Source organism: Lactuca sativa, chromosome 8 (assembly GCF_002870075.4).
Source record: "Lactuca sativa cultivar Salinas chromosome 8, Lsat_Salinas_v11, whole genome shotgun sequence".
NCBI lineage: Eukaryota > Viridiplantae > Streptophyta > Magnoliopsida > Asterales > Asteraceae > Lactuca > Lactuca sativa.
In genome coordinates, this window is record NC_056630.2 from 126,307,885 (window position 1) to 126,324,171 (window position 16,287).

At 35.7% G+C, this 16,287-nt stretch overlaps 2 protein-coding genes and 1 non-coding gene across 3 annotated transcripts; 1 reads left to right on the top strand and 2 right to left on the bottom strand.

Moving 5' to 3' along the window:
• Window positions 1-3,205: 3,205 nt before the first annotated feature.
• LOC111920115 (uncharacterized) lies at window positions 3,206-5,731 on the top strand. Its single transcript, XM_023915688.3, has 7 exons — window positions 3,206-3,495; window positions 3,796-4,000; window positions 4,062-4,263; window positions 4,343-4,536; window positions 4,606-4,759; window positions 4,853-5,017; window positions 5,096-5,731. Exons 1-7 carry the CDS (start codon window positions 3,315-3,317, stop codon window positions 5,552-5,554), a joined length of 1,560 nt encoding a protein of 519 aa, XP_023771456.1. The 5' UTR covers window positions 3,206-3,314; the 3' UTR covers window positions 5,555-5,731.
• Window positions 5,732-6,136: 405 nt separating this feature from the next.
• On the bottom strand, window positions 6,137-6,209 carry TRNAE-CUC (transfer RNA glutamic acid (anticodon CUC)). The gene has a single exon. It is a non-coding gene; the product is annotated as a tRNA-Glu (tRNA).
• A 516-nt stretch (window positions 6,210-6,725) lies between these two features.
• On the bottom strand, window positions 6,726-9,049 carry LOC111920116 (S-formylglutathione hydrolase). Its single transcript, XM_023915689.3, has 8 exons — window positions 8,810-9,049; window positions 8,244-8,361; window positions 8,101-8,148; window positions 7,770-7,966; window positions 7,596-7,694; window positions 7,441-7,506; window positions 7,183-7,361; window positions 6,726-6,874 (listed from the first exon to the last, which is right to left on the bottom strand). The coding sequence occupies exons 1-8, from the start codon at window positions 8,957-8,959 to the stop codon at window positions 6,847-6,849; spliced, it is 885 nt and encodes a 294-aa protein (XP_023771457.1). The 5' UTR covers window positions 8,960-9,049; the 3' UTR covers window positions 6,726-6,846.
• Between the last annotated feature and the right edge of the window lie 7,238 nt (window positions 9,050-16,287).

Sequence of the window (16,287 nt, forward strand, 5' to 3'; positions counted from 1 at the left end):
TTGTCTAAGTGTTTTAGACATAGCAATGGTTTTTTGCAACGTTTATGAGTACTTCTGAAATGGAGATTTGAGTATTGGATTAAACCCACGCTTATTTGAATTACTTCATGGAATTTATCACGAGTAATTGTGAGATGATAATATCGTATAGTCTTTAAACTAAGATATATGAGTTGTTGTTTACGAGTTGGTTGTGCATTGATAATACGTAAACGCATCAGTAACTTGATGTTATAAAACGTATTGTTGTGTATGACTGATGAGTAAATAGTACAAGTGTATAAGTCAAAGTTTATCTGCTCCTTTTGCCTCAAGGGGTAAAAGCGATATCTTGGGCCCCTCAATGATTTTGTATTAACTTATGTGTCGGACCCATTCAGGACTAAGTTGATGTGTTTAATTAAGTTCTTTGTCATACAAATCAGAAATCGGGAAACAAACAGTTGGACAATGAGAATGGTTATGTTCCATGTCATTTGTCCACACGATATCTTGTAGAACGGAGGATTATATGATCCCTTATCTTAAGGGCACACAACTGACTAGGTCAGAGTTCGACAGTGGCTTTTGAGAGCTACGATTGCTAATCATATTCTAAAGTCGTACTCGCAATTATAGTTATTAGACTTATCCAAGTAGGAGACTGTTGGATTAGGTGTCTAAGGCCATAACTAAAATTGGTATGTACTTGATTTGATAGTAGCATGGTCCTGTTGGGTTGCCTTCACTTTAGCAACTTGACAGGATAACATATGGAGAGAGAGGTTAATAAAAAATTTATTAATATATATTATGAAAGTAATATATTAATTAGAAATCATATTATTTGATTAGTATTTAATCGGAAATTAATTTGGAATTAATTTTGTGATTAAAGGAAACCGATTAAAAGAATAAGGGTTGTTTTGTAAATCATTGATAGTTACAAAATTAGGCTGCTGGACTCCTTTAGAATGCAGTGGATGAAAAACTATAGGGAGGCCCTATAGATTTCGTCCAAGGCTCCTAGAGGAGTAGTCCATGGGCTACTTAAGACCTAAGAAGGAAATTAGGGTTTCCACCTGAAAACCCTAGTAGCCTCACCTATTTAAAGACCCCAAGACTTAGGGTTTTTGGCCAATGCTAAGAGCATAGAAACCCTAGCTGATTTTTTTGCATATTCCCTCCTCTCTCCTCTCATCCTCTTACTACAAGTGTTTGTGAGCCATTAGAGGTGCAACACTTGACGCACTAAGCTTTCAAGAGTCAAGATCGACAAAGGAATTCTTGTTATTACTATATAACAAGCAAGGTAATCTTCTAAACCCTTTTCATATGTAAGTTTTGAATTATATATGCTAGATCTGGGGTTTTGCTTTGGAATTCAATTTGCATGTTCAATTAGTGAAAAACTTAGATCCAAAGCAATTAGGGTTGCATGATCACATATGATGTTATTATGCTCAAAACCCATCAACTTTATCGCAGCCAACTGATCATATAGGGTTTTGAAGGCACGACCGGATTCTGCAACAGATTTGGCTCCTTTCTGAATCAAACGAAGCTGATTAGGGAGGTTATGAACCCTTTCAATTGATGAGTTACCATAATCTTTTTCGATGGCAACCTATATTTGTCTAGCGGTAGTCATACGCACGATAGAGGTGATAGCTTCTTCTGATAACGAAGCTTGCAGACTGATGATGCTCCGTTGATTGGTACTGACCTAGGACGTGAATTCAGGGTTCACGACTGCTTTGTTTTCAACGGTGATGGTGTTGGGTGGGCACGGGAGGGATCCATCGACATATGAGATCAAGTATTGATAGGTTAAGATAGGGTTCATCTGATTCTTCCATTAAAAGTATTTGTGGAATTGAGTTTAATTGTTATCATGTGCAAAAAAGTATTCAACGTGATTGAAGCATCATAGGTGTTGGCCATGGAAGGAAGAGGGAAGAACAGAGGAAGAAGAAAGGACGGAAGTGAGAGGGGCAGGGAGAGAAAGCATAAGATGAATGGGGAGAGCTTTAAGGCTCTATACCATGACAGTAAAATGAATTGAGTGAATCCATATGACATCAGGAGGTATCTATAAATAGATACAAAATATACAATAAAGGAATGAAGAAATAAGAGAAATACAACAATATCCTCTACACATATTAAATACTAGAAGGTGATGAGTCGTTATTGAGTCGATATGTTCGGTCCAAGTTCACGATAATTTGTGGCATTTATTTAAGTGAATTATGTCTCACATACTCCATTTCTAACATGTATGTAAGGTACAAGACAAAAGTGAAGACTATTAGTGCTCGATGCAGGCACAAATTTTGAGTATCGTGAAATGATGAGCACATAAGGATTAGCTTATGGGAGGAGAAAAGAACCTTAGGTATTTACATTTAAGATATAAAATATCTACGAACATAATGCATGTCATCTCTATGGCTATTGAACTTCGTAACATGTTTTTAAGTTGTTTGTAACGTGTAAAATTATGTTATAAATATCTATTTGTTATCCAAAAAATAGTTTCTTTTAGTCCAAACAATAACTTCTTTTAGCCCAAATAAGGTAACCTAAAATCAACCAGGGGCGGGGGAACGGGGGCAGGGGCAGGGGTCAGAAGGGGAATTCGGGAGCGGGAGCGGGGTGGAAAGGATGGAGATTTTGGGGGCGGGGGCGGGGGAACGGGAAAATTTTGGGGGCGGGGGCGGGGGATGCAATCCCCGTCCCGTTTGCCCCCATTGACATCCCTATATATAGATTAAAAAGGTATATCACGTTGCTAGATATAATAACAAAATATGATGACACGGTTTAGTTTCATTTGGTACTTTCCGCAATTGAAAATCAAACAAAAATAATCTGCTTGTAGCCTCAACAAAGCGATCGTGCTTTTTTATGGGTTCCAAATGTATAAAGTAACAAAACAGCAATCGAATACGTAAACTTATTGAAGTCGAAACAGAGCTAATTGGAGTGTAATGATGATCCGGAAAAAACTTAAATAGCTAATCAAATAAAAAAACATATATATTGTAAAATTGATGTGTATTAAATATGATTTAGCTCGGTTCTAAAAAAAAATAATAAATAAATAAATAAAAACTTTCAGTTTTTCTTCAACAATGTAGTTTTGTAAAAGCAGCTGAATTATTGAATTACAGTTTTCCAGTTATTTTTAATAGTAGTTTGTTAATTTATTAAAGTTCGTTTTCAGAAACGAAACGAGATTCGTTCCGGGTTGAACGTTGGTGTGAAAAGTCAACAAGATGATATTCCATTTATGACTTCTTGAGTAAACCAGAAACCCTATCCAAGCCACAATGAAACAAGCATTTCTGATTTTGATTTCATTGTTGTTCTTGTTGTTGAGTAGTAGCAATCGGTTTGTGTTACTAGCAGTAAAGCCAGAGATCCATCATGATCAGTGCAAAGCTTGGCTTGTCCAATCCATTCCCACTGACATGCCTCAGCTCTCTCTCGTTCCCGGCGTTCTATCCACCGGTAAGTCGTCTATCACGCCTTGTTTTCATCAGGTATATTCGTTGATGACGCACGTATCAATTCGATTTCACTTCTGATTTTGAAATTGGAAAATTAGCTTTTCTGGTATCAAATTTGAAATACGGATTGTTCTATGTAATCGTCAGATTGTTCGTAATAATTCACTATCGAAATCTGTAACAATCGCATCGCTTTACCACTGAGAATCCGTTATGTTTCCTCATATTCGTCATTTATCCTCTCACCAGTAAATTCAATTTGTTTAACTTAGCACATTTATGATTTAATGCATATGATCAGCGGACGTGTTTAGATGGTTAGCTGGAAACTCTTCGGACAAATTGGACATAATGGCACAGTACTGGCAACTAATCGCACAACCTAATGATCCTCGTTCTGGAGATTATGGATACTCTGAAGAAAGCATGAAGAATTTTGGTTCTGGTGATGGCTCAAGTGTATATAAATCCATTGAAGACGCTGCTGATCGTGATGTCAATGTTAGGTATATTTTATTGCTTACGTCAACATCGGTCTTATCTATAATTTCTTCTACTTTTTTACAGGCTTTTGCAGCATTCAGGAGTATATCCTGATTACACAGAAGAACCCTCCGCGCTTGCTTCAGGGAGGCCAAATGTACAGAATGTAACCTTATTGATTAAGGATTGGTTTGAATCAGGTGTGCTCCATGCTAAAGTTTGGATATCAGATTCTACAGATGTTTATATTGGATCTGCTAACAATGACTGGAAATCTCTCACTCAGGTAACTTCTAATAAGCCACGAATTTGTTGTGATATTTTTAAATAAGTTATTGGGTTGTATTTATGTTTGATTTCTATAGGTGAAGGAAGTTGGAATCTATCTTGTTAACTGTCCAGAAATAGCCAAAAAGGTTGAAATCTTCTATAATAACTTATGGAAACTCGGATCTTTGAATTCTTCTGATTACACACGAAAGATATGGGATCAACAATGGCAGATCAGTAGAACAGTACCTTGTTGGTCACATTTCATACCATCTAAACAAAGATGCAGGTACGTCAATTCCAATTTCATTTATCATTTTTCACAATTCTCATCAAAACTTTATTAATATTTCTACAGATCACCTCTTCCTCCTTATGTTGAAGTTCCACACACATCTGGCTATCCGCTACTAACAGACCCTTCAACATTCAAAACATCCATTCAAACCCCTGGATGCAATTATTCAAATTCAAAACCTCAATCAAGCTATCTCTCTTTTGCTCCACCAGAGGTCCAAAATCTTTTGGTCTCATTGATTCCATATTTGTAATTTCTTAATATGGTTTTATATGTTCATATAAATGCCATGATTTATGAACTGCAGCTCTCATTTGGGAAGTACCAGGCGGATGAACAGGCATGGATTGAAACAATTAAATCAGTAAAAGATGGTGAAACTGTGCGAATCAGTACCATGGATTGGCTTGGTCAATCTGAATACTCAAAGCAAACAGTTTACTGGTCATCATTATCCACAGCAATATCAGAGGTTCCATTTCTTTTTATTACAACATTGTATTTTCTTATTGAAGGCATCATTCCCTATTAACTATGTTGAAAAATGCAGGTCATCTTCTCTAAGCATGCAAAAGTGAAGATACTAGTAGCATACTGGTCACATTTTATAGCAAACACAGATCAGTATCTAAAATCTCTTCTTTATTCCAATAATCTATGCTCTTCTTCACCAGACAACAAATGTGCTGGGAAAATCGAGATAAAATACTATATGGTCCCTGGTTATAATTCAACTGGGGCTGCTGTTATTAATGGGACAAGTACAGGAAATAAGTATCCTGGTTTTGGTAGGGTTAACCATGGTAAATATGCGGTTAGTGACACGCGTGCACATATAGGGACAAGTAATTTGATGTGGGATTATTTTTATGCGACAGTTGGGGTAAGTTTTGGGACGTATAATCCGGGAATTGTGGGGCAGCTTCAGAAGATATTTGATGCTGACTGGGATTCTCCTTATGCTGTACCTGTTCAGCCATTACAGGATGGGCATGCTTTTTCAAGCTGAGGGGATTTAGTTTTCTTGCTTAGAATAAAGTTAGATTATGGCATTGTCAATTGTGTATTTGGTAGGTGAATGTTCTTGTTTGGACTTTTGCTTTTTCTTTTTTTCTTTTTTTGTTTGTATCACTCAACAAAAAAAATTCAGCATCTAATGAAAAAAACTACACATCATTTACTTGTATTCCATATAATATACCAATACACATCAGTTTTGAATTTCTAATATAAAATGATAATTTACTAATGCATAAGAGTCCCAGATAAACAGTTGGATGAACTAGATCAACACCTCCAAAAATGGGATAACAAAATCATAATTAAATAGATGGATAATGGAAAGACGGTTATAAGGGCAAATCAAAGTATTTATTTGGAGTATAGAATATCATTTACTTAATCAATGTGGTAATTATCCAAATTATATATAAAAGCCAACATTTTATTCTTTTTAATTCGGAAAAGGTATGAATATCAGTCTTATGTATGTATGTAAATGTATATAAATTCATATCAATTTATAAAGTTATTGTGCATGAACAAAAAATGGTAAAAATGAAAAATATAAAGTGGCCATTCCAAAAAACAATTCCGTTGCCGGGACTTGAACCCGGGTCTCTCGGGTGAGAGCCGAGTATCCTAACCAACTAGACTACAACGGATTTATGTTTTACGTTTAGCAATTCGTAATATCTATGAATATTTCTGATGTATGAACCCTTTAACCAGTTGTCGACCCTGTGTCTCAAAATAAATTTTATGTTGTCACTTGGCACAATGTGCACTTCTATCCCTTTTTTTTTCCCTATACGTCTTTTGATGCTATTACGAATGTTTTACGTGATAATAAAAATGTCATTGTTTTTAGACATTCTACATTATTACGAATACATGTTATCCTTTTATCCCACCGTGATACTCAAACAACAGAGAAATCAATAAGTTTTAACAAAATTACATATGTGATCAACATATTTGTCTACTATATTTGTTGACAAAAACATCATACGTTTGTTGCATAAAATCTTTATTGATTGGACTGATTCGTGTTGAATTAGGATATATTTATATCTTTTAATAAGAATCAAAACCAATCGGATTGACACTATTTTGTCCATTTTCTTTTCTGATACATGACCCTTTTCTTTCTTTTGTATTATTTTTGCTTTCTATTAATCTAGATTTAGACAAACTTGATATTCAACAGAAGCTTATCTCAGTCACATTGTTTAAAAAGTTATACACTTTAATTAAAAGGCAATCCAAGCAGCATCCATGATGATAAGTAGTGCCAATCAATCAAATTCTGCTGTTCCCCACCCTTGACCTACCAATATAATAAAAAAAACTACCATCTCTAAGAAACGTTACATCTCATCATATTTAAAAAGTGGATAATATCATATAACATCAGACTATAGTTCACAACTCTGCAACCATTACATAAACATGGTCCAGGTTCACTCTTTTCCAATGCATAATTCTTTCAGTAAAAAAAACACTGTGTCTTCATCCGATTCATAAAAAAACAACAAGATGAAACACCCGCACACACACACACAACAAGTTTCTCTAAAGTTTGAAGTTATCATCATGTCCATAAAAGCATCAACAACATATGCTTTAAAAGCTTACGGATTAAGAGCTTGAGCATGATGACGAATGTGATCATCAATGAAAGAGGCTATGAAATAATAGGAGTGATCATAACCAGGCTGCATACGCAACAAAAGAGGAGCTTTCACATTCCTACATGCCTCATCAAACTTGTTTGGCAACAACTGATTCTCATGCAAAAACTTGTCATCATCTCCCTACACAAACAATAATAAACAAATCTATAAGACTAAGGGGATAACTGAAAAAGCTCAATTTCAATTTCCAAACTTCTACCTGGTCAATCATGATGGTAGCTGCAACATCATTGAACTTTTTAATCAGGCAAGTGGCATCGTATTCCTGCATATTTTATGAGTTATTTCAATGACTATGAACACATGTTTCTTGTTGCTATATGCAAGAATTTATATTTAAAGATATATATATACCTCCCAAGCAGTCTTATCATCACCCAGATAGTTTGTGAATGCCTTTTGACCCCATGGACAATTAATGGGATTCACAATAGGTGCAAATGCTGACACTGACTGCAAAAAGAAGAATTAATAGATGAACAAAATGATCCCAATAAATATCATATGATTATGAAACATCAAACATACCTTGTATTTGTCTAGGTTTTTCAAATAGATTGTAAGTGCTCCATGTCCACCCATAGAATGACCACTTATGGATGCCCTTGATGTATCAAGCTGAGGGAAGTTATCACTTAGAAGTTGTGGAAGTTCCTTGACTATGTAGTCATACATTTGCCAGTTCTTCCATTTCTCTACAGTAGCATTAAGATAAAATCCAGCACCTGAAAAAAATGTAAACATTTCAAATCAAACTTTTTGTTTGTAGTTATATATTATTTGGACAAAGAAGAGACACAAAGACATTAACTAATAACTAATAATATTAATATAAAGTCTTTGATTTCCTGTAACATACCAACACCAAAATCATAGCTGTCTGCTTCCCCCTCCACATTTAGGCCTCCTATATCAGAACATAGAGAGCTAGTAATTTCCATGATCTTAAGTAAAAACCAGATATATGAAAAAGGTTTCAAATAAAAAAAATGGGTGAATTACTTGGAGATGTATCTGGAACAATCAAAGCAATGCCTTCAGTTGATGCAACTCGCTGAGCACCTGACTTGATAATGAAGTTTTCATCATTGCAAGTAAGACCAGAGAGCCAGTATAGTACCTAAACCATAAAACCAAATATTGAAGTCTGTTAGAACCCTTTTACCCAAACAAGGAAAGAAATTTGTGATGAAATTTATTAAAAATAACAATATGTATTCTCTTGTCTTATTTGTTGATGTATGTGTATGTGGTTAAAGGCAGACATATATGTTTTCTTGCATGGATTTGTATATTAACATAGATCCCCTTTTCATCCCTCTATGCTTATTAGCCCTAGTGATTATACTTCTTGTTTTCCCAAACATCTAAAAACAACTAAGATCAAAATGACTAAACGGCACAAACCCAACGATCGAAAACCCTAAACCAAAACAGTAAAACAGCGATCTAATAACAAATGTCATAAAATGATAAGCAGTAAACAACCTAAAACACTTTTAAAATGTAAGCATGTAAACAAAATAAGGATCAACGAGTTGTTGACTTATATGGCGAAGTAGATTTACAGGGAATCTTTGATCAGGAGAAGTTGAGGGAGGGAAATAGATGTGGAAGTTCATGGAGCAACCGAGGGTCGGGGATTGATGCTTGTATCGTTTATTGAAACCTTCAAACATTTTGGAGCTGCCGATTTCCGTTGGTTTGCTGCTCGCCATCGTTGTTGCTTTGGTTGTGCGTTTTGGATTTGTTGGTGAGATGATGAGATGAGTGCTGCTGTTAAATGTTAGTGAGAAAAAGGGGTTTTATATGTGGGGAGTCGAGCTCGCTATGAACCACATAAGCGTACTTACACCTGTTTAGATCGATAAGGTGGGCGTCTCTTCTCAATAATTTTGCTAATTATCCAAAGAGAAATGTTTGATAAAATCTTAATTATCCAAAGGAATTGTACGATAAAAATCTTAATATTTTATTTTAATTTATTTATAAAAAAAATTTAATTACCAGTAAAAATAACGATTTGATTATTTTTTTTTAATTTTAACGGTTTCAATATTTACCCGATTTTGTTAAAGTCTCATTATTTTACTATAATTTCATTAAAGTCTTATTATTGAAACTGATTAATCGAAAAAATGGTCAAATCGTCATTTTTACCGATAATTATGACTTGTTCGTAAATAAATTTTAGTTTTGAATTTTTCGTAAATTAGGGTGAAATATGAGAAGTTTTCCGAAGATGTCCTTTATTTAAAAACAAAAATGCAATAATGAATATGTGGTATATCGAAAATTGTCATTTTTGTCCAAAAAGATTTAGACCAATATCGTGGTCTAAAACTTTCATTTTGTTATGTTTTTTGTCTAATCTATTTTGATTTTTTTTCAAAATGATAGATTTGACCTTATTAATATCATTTTTTTGTTATTTCTTTTTCTGATTTTTAGAATTAAAAAAATAACAAGAAAATAAAAATAAATTTACTCCTAATAAACCCACCCAAACCCCACCCCACCCATCCATCTCTCTCTCTCTCTCACACACACACACACACACATACTTCGCTGGAAACCACCCCTACTGTCGGAAACCACCGTCATCACTGGAAACCGCCACCATTTTCACCAGAAAACCGCCATCATCATCGTTGGAATATCTGAAAGACGACATGTACCTCTTCGTCGGAACGCCTTCGATCTGAAAACCCTCGTTGGATATTTCTAGATATGTTCGACACTATAGTACTCACCCTCTTTCTCAAGTTGTCCTTTTCCAGCTCGATTTCTGGCAGACGGCGATGGTGGTTTCCAAATAGTTTGCACATATTTATAAGTCTGGATGCCCCTTGCATCATCGTCGACGAATTGTGGCTCACGTTTACGACAAATTGTGGCTCAATTTTGTCCTTCCCTACACGAGTTTCCTTCTCCGGTGATGTCATATAATGCAAGAGTTCCTTTCCATTTTTCCAGGTGGAGATGAAGGATGACGGATATCTCTCGATCTGTTTTGGTAGTCGTTCGACAGCTTCGGAGAAGGCAGTGAGAATGGGAAAACGGAGATTTGCAAAGTTGTTTGGAGCTAGGGTTTTCAAAACGTAAACCACCTCAAATCTAGAAAGACGAAGACGAAAAAGCGATGGTAGTGGTTTCAGATCTATGAAAAAAATAATTTTTTGGTTAAATAGAATTAATGAAATTTGCAATGGCTGAGCTGCAATTGTTCAATAATTGAACAAAAGAGATGATCTAGAATCCTCCTAGCCTTGGACGGTTTTGGAGGCTCTTGATCGAGCTTCTAGAAACTTCAACTGATAAAAGAAAACTAGATAATTACTAATTTGAAATATAATTATTTTAAGTTCAAATCTAGGTTTCTGGGATAATCATGTAGTTATATAAATGAGATAACCCCTTGTAATTTTCGGCCACTCCTAACACACAAGTGAATTCTGAAAATTCTCTCTATGTTGTTATATGTCTTCGAGCTTAACATCATTTGTGGTGGTTTCACTTGAGTTAAGCCTGACAATCACAACAAAGAAAGAGTTGACGTTAGTCGTGTTGGATTGGGTATCTAAGCCTATAACTATAATTGGTGTATACTTAAATTGATAATAGTACAGTCATTTTGGGTTGCCCTCAAAACTAGCAACTAGACATGATGATTTTGGAGAAAGAGGTTGATTTATTATTTGATTAATAAATTAAAATAAACGATTTATTATTATATTATGAAAATAATATATTAATTAGAAATTATAATATTTAATTAATATTTAATCAGAAATTATTTGGAATTAATTTTGGGATTGAAGGAATTAACTAAAAGTGCATGGACTGAAGTGCAATTGTTTAATAATTAAGCAAGAGGCAATGTAGAACCCTCCATAGGCCTTGGACAGTTTCTTGTGGCCTAAGGGTTTCTAGAATGGTCTTTGGTGGATAAACAGGAAGGTGGATAAGTGTCTGGTTTAAGATTATCTTGAATTGGGGTTTATATAGGGTTTCCTAACTGTACTATATAAGCAGCCTAAACCCTTCAATTTTCGGCCACTCATTCTCTTAAAGAGCTAGCCGAAATTTTAAAGCCCCTATCCTCCTTCTCAATCATTATCCATTGCTAGTGTTGGGTGTGAACCACTAGAGGCGTGACATTTGTAACGCTTGCTCTCAAAGCTTCATCAACATAAGTATTTGGATTGTTATTACTACATAACAATCAAGGTATGATTCCTTTAACCCTTATTTTGTGTATTTCGAAAATATGCTAGTATCAAGGGTTTTTCTATTTTGTTGTTCAAGTTATATGTTCAATTAGAGAAAACATAAATCAATTTTTTAGGGTTGCAAGCACACATAGGGTTATATGTTTTGTATAATACCCATTAATTCGTCGTGTGGAAGGGGGTCCCGGAACGAGACTCTGACGGTCTAGTCACTTTATATATGAGAGAATTAGGGTTTTGATTGATATATATATATATATATAGAGAGAGAGAGAGAGAGAGAAAAAAAAGAAAGAAAGAAAGAAAGAAAGGGCGACCCTTCTTCTGGAGAAGAAGGATCTCTTGTATACCTGTCGTCGGGGGAGCACGTCCCCAACAATACTTTTTGTCTTATCTGGGTCGTTAGGACATGGGGGCGTCCTATTGGCGGATTATGCACCATTAGCAGTTATCTGCTATTAGTGCAGAACCACCCAAGAGCAGCGCTCTGAGAGCTACACTTGTCGCTTTGGGAGTGGTTGGTATTGTTTTGGTATGTTTTGGGCATTGGCATCAGAACGTCAGGGCCTAAGTACGAGGCCGGAAGGGCGAGGCCCGGGCCTAGTACTTACATCAGGTAACAACCGTCAGCTAGGTCGTTCTTTAGATAATTGTCCCATTATCTTTGACATATTCCTAAAGGGATACGTTAGCACACACACTCTCTCTCTCTCTCTCTCTCTCTATTTCCCTCTCTCCTTCAATCATAGGGTTTTTGAGTTTTGGGTATGACGCATTAGAGGCAGCCATACTTCTAAAGCTAGTTTTTCAAGGATACTACACAACTTTTAGTTAGCTTGTTTCAAATCAAGCAAAAGGTATGTGTTTCTATTCATGAAATTTGATTTCATAAGGTTTTTAGTTTTTGTTTCATAAGTATGTTGCTATTAATTGAGAAAAGACATACATCCAGTTTAGGTTGCTTATACTGTTAAGAGTTAAGTGAAATTCTGCATGTACAAATTAATGGTAACCTGAAAACCCCCAATAGCATCTTGATCCATCTTCTTTTCTCTTAGGGTTATTCATATACATATACAAGTTTCTTAATACTTGTCTTATCCTATTAAGAGCTTATCTACTTCATAATGTCAAAATGATCACTTATGTAACATCCCAAAAATTATAACGTAAAATTTTCATTTTTAATTCAATTAGAAACACCAATTATCCTTTTCAATCATTCAAAGTTATATCAGAATAAAAACAGTAATCATAGTACAATCCCAAAATTATAAAGTTGCGGAAACATGGATGGATGCGCCGCGATCAAATCAGGCCCTTCCATTTCGGACCGGGAGTACCTAAAACCATAAACATAAGTCATAAGCACAAACCTTAGTGAGTTCCCCAAAATACCATATATTATACATATCAAACATACATCAGGCACTAACTGACATTCATCGGTCCCCGCGCGATACAGATATGTCAGTAACATGTGATGGGCCCCGCCCACCACACACATCAGGCCCCCCTAGTATACATACAACACATCCAGAATTCCCACTGACAGCTAGGCAACAAATAACAATAATCTATGGGCCGACATTGGTGCCTTCGACCCGCCAAACACTGAGAGGCGACTCACCTCAATCCAAGATAACCGAACACACACGTGTTGCTAGTACCGGGTTCTTTACACTGAACACATCCAAACTATCCTTAACTAATAATTAGGATAATTTCCCATAATCCAAGGTCTAATTCATATGTCCTCATAACAATGGGTAAAAGACTATTTTACCCTTCCTATACTTATCCCAACAAAACGAGGCCCAAACCCAAAATGACCTAAAAGCCATTTAAGTGTGTACTCCCCGCGTACCATCTTGGTACGCCCAACGTACCACGTTGAAGCCCAAAAATCAACTCCAAACCTCTTCATTCCTTAAGACAACATGCATAACTTCTAGATCTGATTCTTATGGGATGTCCTAAGTCATAAAGTTCTTGACTTTATGAATTTGCATGGATTAATGGTGTCCAAACCAAAGTCCTAAATCTGTAACTTCATCAAAAGACCACTAACTCATGCATGGAAGGAATAGAAGGACCAAGATCATACTTTTATGGTTCCTAGAAATTCCATAATGGATAAAGTTTCCAACTTTATCCATTAGAATGGTCCAAACAACCAAGATCTGGTCTTTAAGTCTTAAAGGGACCAAAAATACATCTTTTCAATTTAATCCATTAAGTCCAAGTCTCCAACCTTTAGATCTAAATCAATATGATGTTTAGATGGATAAAATTTCCAACTTTATCCATAATAAGGTCACAAACTTTCAAGATCTAAACTTTATGCACTAAAGTGACCAAGAGCTCATAACACCCAACATTAGCTAGATCCAAGGTTGCAAAAAACGTTCGACGTTAGCTAGTTGGTGAACTGGGGTCAAGAGATTAATCGGCTAGGCTGAAATTAATCGGGTACCATTAATTGCTAATTTGTTGAATTTAATAAAAGTAAATATGACTAATATCATATCAAAGTTCGTAAATACCACTAATATGCTAAAAAAATAGGTTAATATGATTAATACAACACCAATCAAGCCTCAAATAATTTCCATTGAGATGAAACTTCTTCAAAATGTTTACATTTCATCGTTTTATAATATTTCACTCATTATGTATGCAAGGATTAATCGCTAGGCGCCCTCTAATCGGTCGAGTAGCGCCTAGGGATTTATCGGAGTTTAATCGGGACCTAGTCGGGATTTTTACAACAGTGGCTAGATCAAACAAATGCATCGTCAAGATTCAAACTTTATACCTCTAGAAGAAATATCAAGGTGAACAAAGTCTGGATCTACAAGCTCCAATGAAACCAACACTTTTCCAGAGTGCTCCTTCTTCTCCAATATGCACCAAGAACACATTATTTTGCTCAAAAGGATCAAACTAGGGTTAGGGTTTTCAATGGAGGATGTTAGAGAGGTGGATGTTGAGAATGGAATGAGTTTGGGGAAGTTAAGGAGCTTAAATAGGGCTCAAACCACAAAAATAGGGTTTGGACATTGATCACGTATACCCAACGTACTTCTGGTACACCCAGTGTCCAGGGATGTGATGGGTTTTGAGCATTATAACACTCATATGGTGCACATACAACCCTAAGGCTTTGGATCTAAGTTTTCTCTAGTTATACATACAATAAAAAAAATTCCAAAGCATGAATCCTAACTAGCATGCAATTTGACATATGAATCATAAAAACTAGTTAGAAGGTTACCTCTTGTCGTAGCTTGAATTACTTGACCTTTAAGAGCTTAGCACCTCAAGTATGATGCCTCAAATGGTTCACAAAACACCACCAATAATTGGAGAACTTAAGAGAGAGGTTAGAGGCACTCAATAATTCGACTATAGTATCTCTAAGATCACTAGTGTGTCCAAAATCCAGCCAAGGGGTTACATATATATAGTGTAGAATTCCAAGGGTTATGTGTAAACCCTAATTCTTACACTTGGGCTTGTAATGGGTTAACACTATATGGATACTTACATAAGCTTAGCCCATTACTAATCAATCATGGATTATTAGCCCAACCAATATGTATCTTTGATTTACACAATCAGCCCCTATATATTTAATTAGTCTCTTTTGATCACTAAATTAATTCTTGAGCAATACTAATTAAATAATATAATTCCTCTTTCTAAAATATCCATCCTATCAGATTGTTCTGGTGAATGCAACCCAAAATGTACCATGCTACTCTCGGTTCAAGTACATACCAATTATAGTTATGGACTTAGACACCTAATCCAAAAGGATGCCCTAGTATACCCAACGTACTTCATGTATGCCCAGCGTACTAGACTAAGTCCAAAACCTTCCTAACTTCTAACGGTCATAACTTCTTCGTTCCAACACCGGTTTCGACGATCTTTATATCCACGAAAAGGTATTGAGGAGCTATACAACCCTAACTAATTACTTTTGACTTAAAATACATCAAACTAAAATCCTTAATTCAAAGAAAAGGCCTAAAGAATCACTTTTACCATTATTCCATTAGGCTCCAAAGCACAAACCAAACTTTTGGATCACATAATCTACATTACCCACTTCTAATTGGGTCTAAACATCTCTTTCCCTAAATCCCGAAGCCTTATGATACTTGGTTTTCGGGTCACGACCCCGAATTATGAAACGATTTGAAACAGGGTGTTACAACTCCTTGATACTCTCCAGGAAATCAGAAGATCTGACCAATTCTTCCATATCCCTAATGAAAGTCGACCCCAACATACGATGACCTTCCAAAAATCGAACCCATCCTTAGCAGAACTCACATACTGACGATGAACGAATGCTTGCTCCCCATAACCTTAACAAATAATAGATAACCATCACTACTCAGCTCAAATCCATGAATCTAAAACCTTATCGGACTTACCAACATACAAAACCATTCCAAATTACTATCAATAGGACCTATCTCTGCAATCTGAACTGAAAAAAATCCTTCTGGTCCTAAATCATCTAGCTGACACTTCTGGCCGACAAAATTCTAACCATACATTACTGTCGAAAAGATCTTCATTATAAACAAAGGCGACTCCCAACGCGAGTCTTAACCCCTTGTGTCAACTGAGAACATAACTCACATCCTGGAATCCAAATATTTACACTTGCATTCTATCTTAAATCTTATAATTCCATGACGACCTTCCACTAAAATAAAATATAAAATCCCTAATCTACTGCGGAGACTGACAGTCTCACACCTAGTCCCACTACAAGGCTCCGACTAAGAGTCTAA

What these genes read in the sequence shown, in the direction of transcription:
- LOC111920116 (XM_023915689.3), bottom strand. Translation starts at nt 8,959, where the DNA reads ATGGCGAGCAGCAAACCAACGGAAATCGGCAGCTCCAAAATGTTTGAA. An exon ending in TGTTCCAGATACATCTCCAA is followed by an intron (nt 8,149 to 8,243) that starts GTAATTCACCCA and finishes GTTCTGATATAG; the next exon opens with GAGGCCTAAATGTGGAGGGG. An exon ending in AAAACCTAGACAAATACAAG is followed by an intron (nt 7,695 to 7,769) that starts GTATGTTTGATG and finishes TTCTTTTTGCAG; the next exon opens with TCAGTGTCAGCATTTGCACC.
- LOC111920115 (XM_023915688.3), top strand. Translation starts at nt 3,315, where the DNA reads ATGAAACAAGCATTTCTGATTTTGATTTCATTGTTGTTCTTGTTGTTG. An exon ending in TCCCGGCGTTCTATCCACCG is followed by an intron (nt 3,496 to 3,795) that starts GTAAGTCGTCTA and finishes GCATATGATCAG; the next exon opens with CGGACGTGTTTAGATGGTTA. An exon ending in TCTCTTTTGCTCCACCAGAG is followed by an intron (nt 4,760 to 4,852) that starts GTCCAAAATCTT and finishes TATGAACTGCAG; the next exon opens with CTCTCATTTGGGAAGTACCA.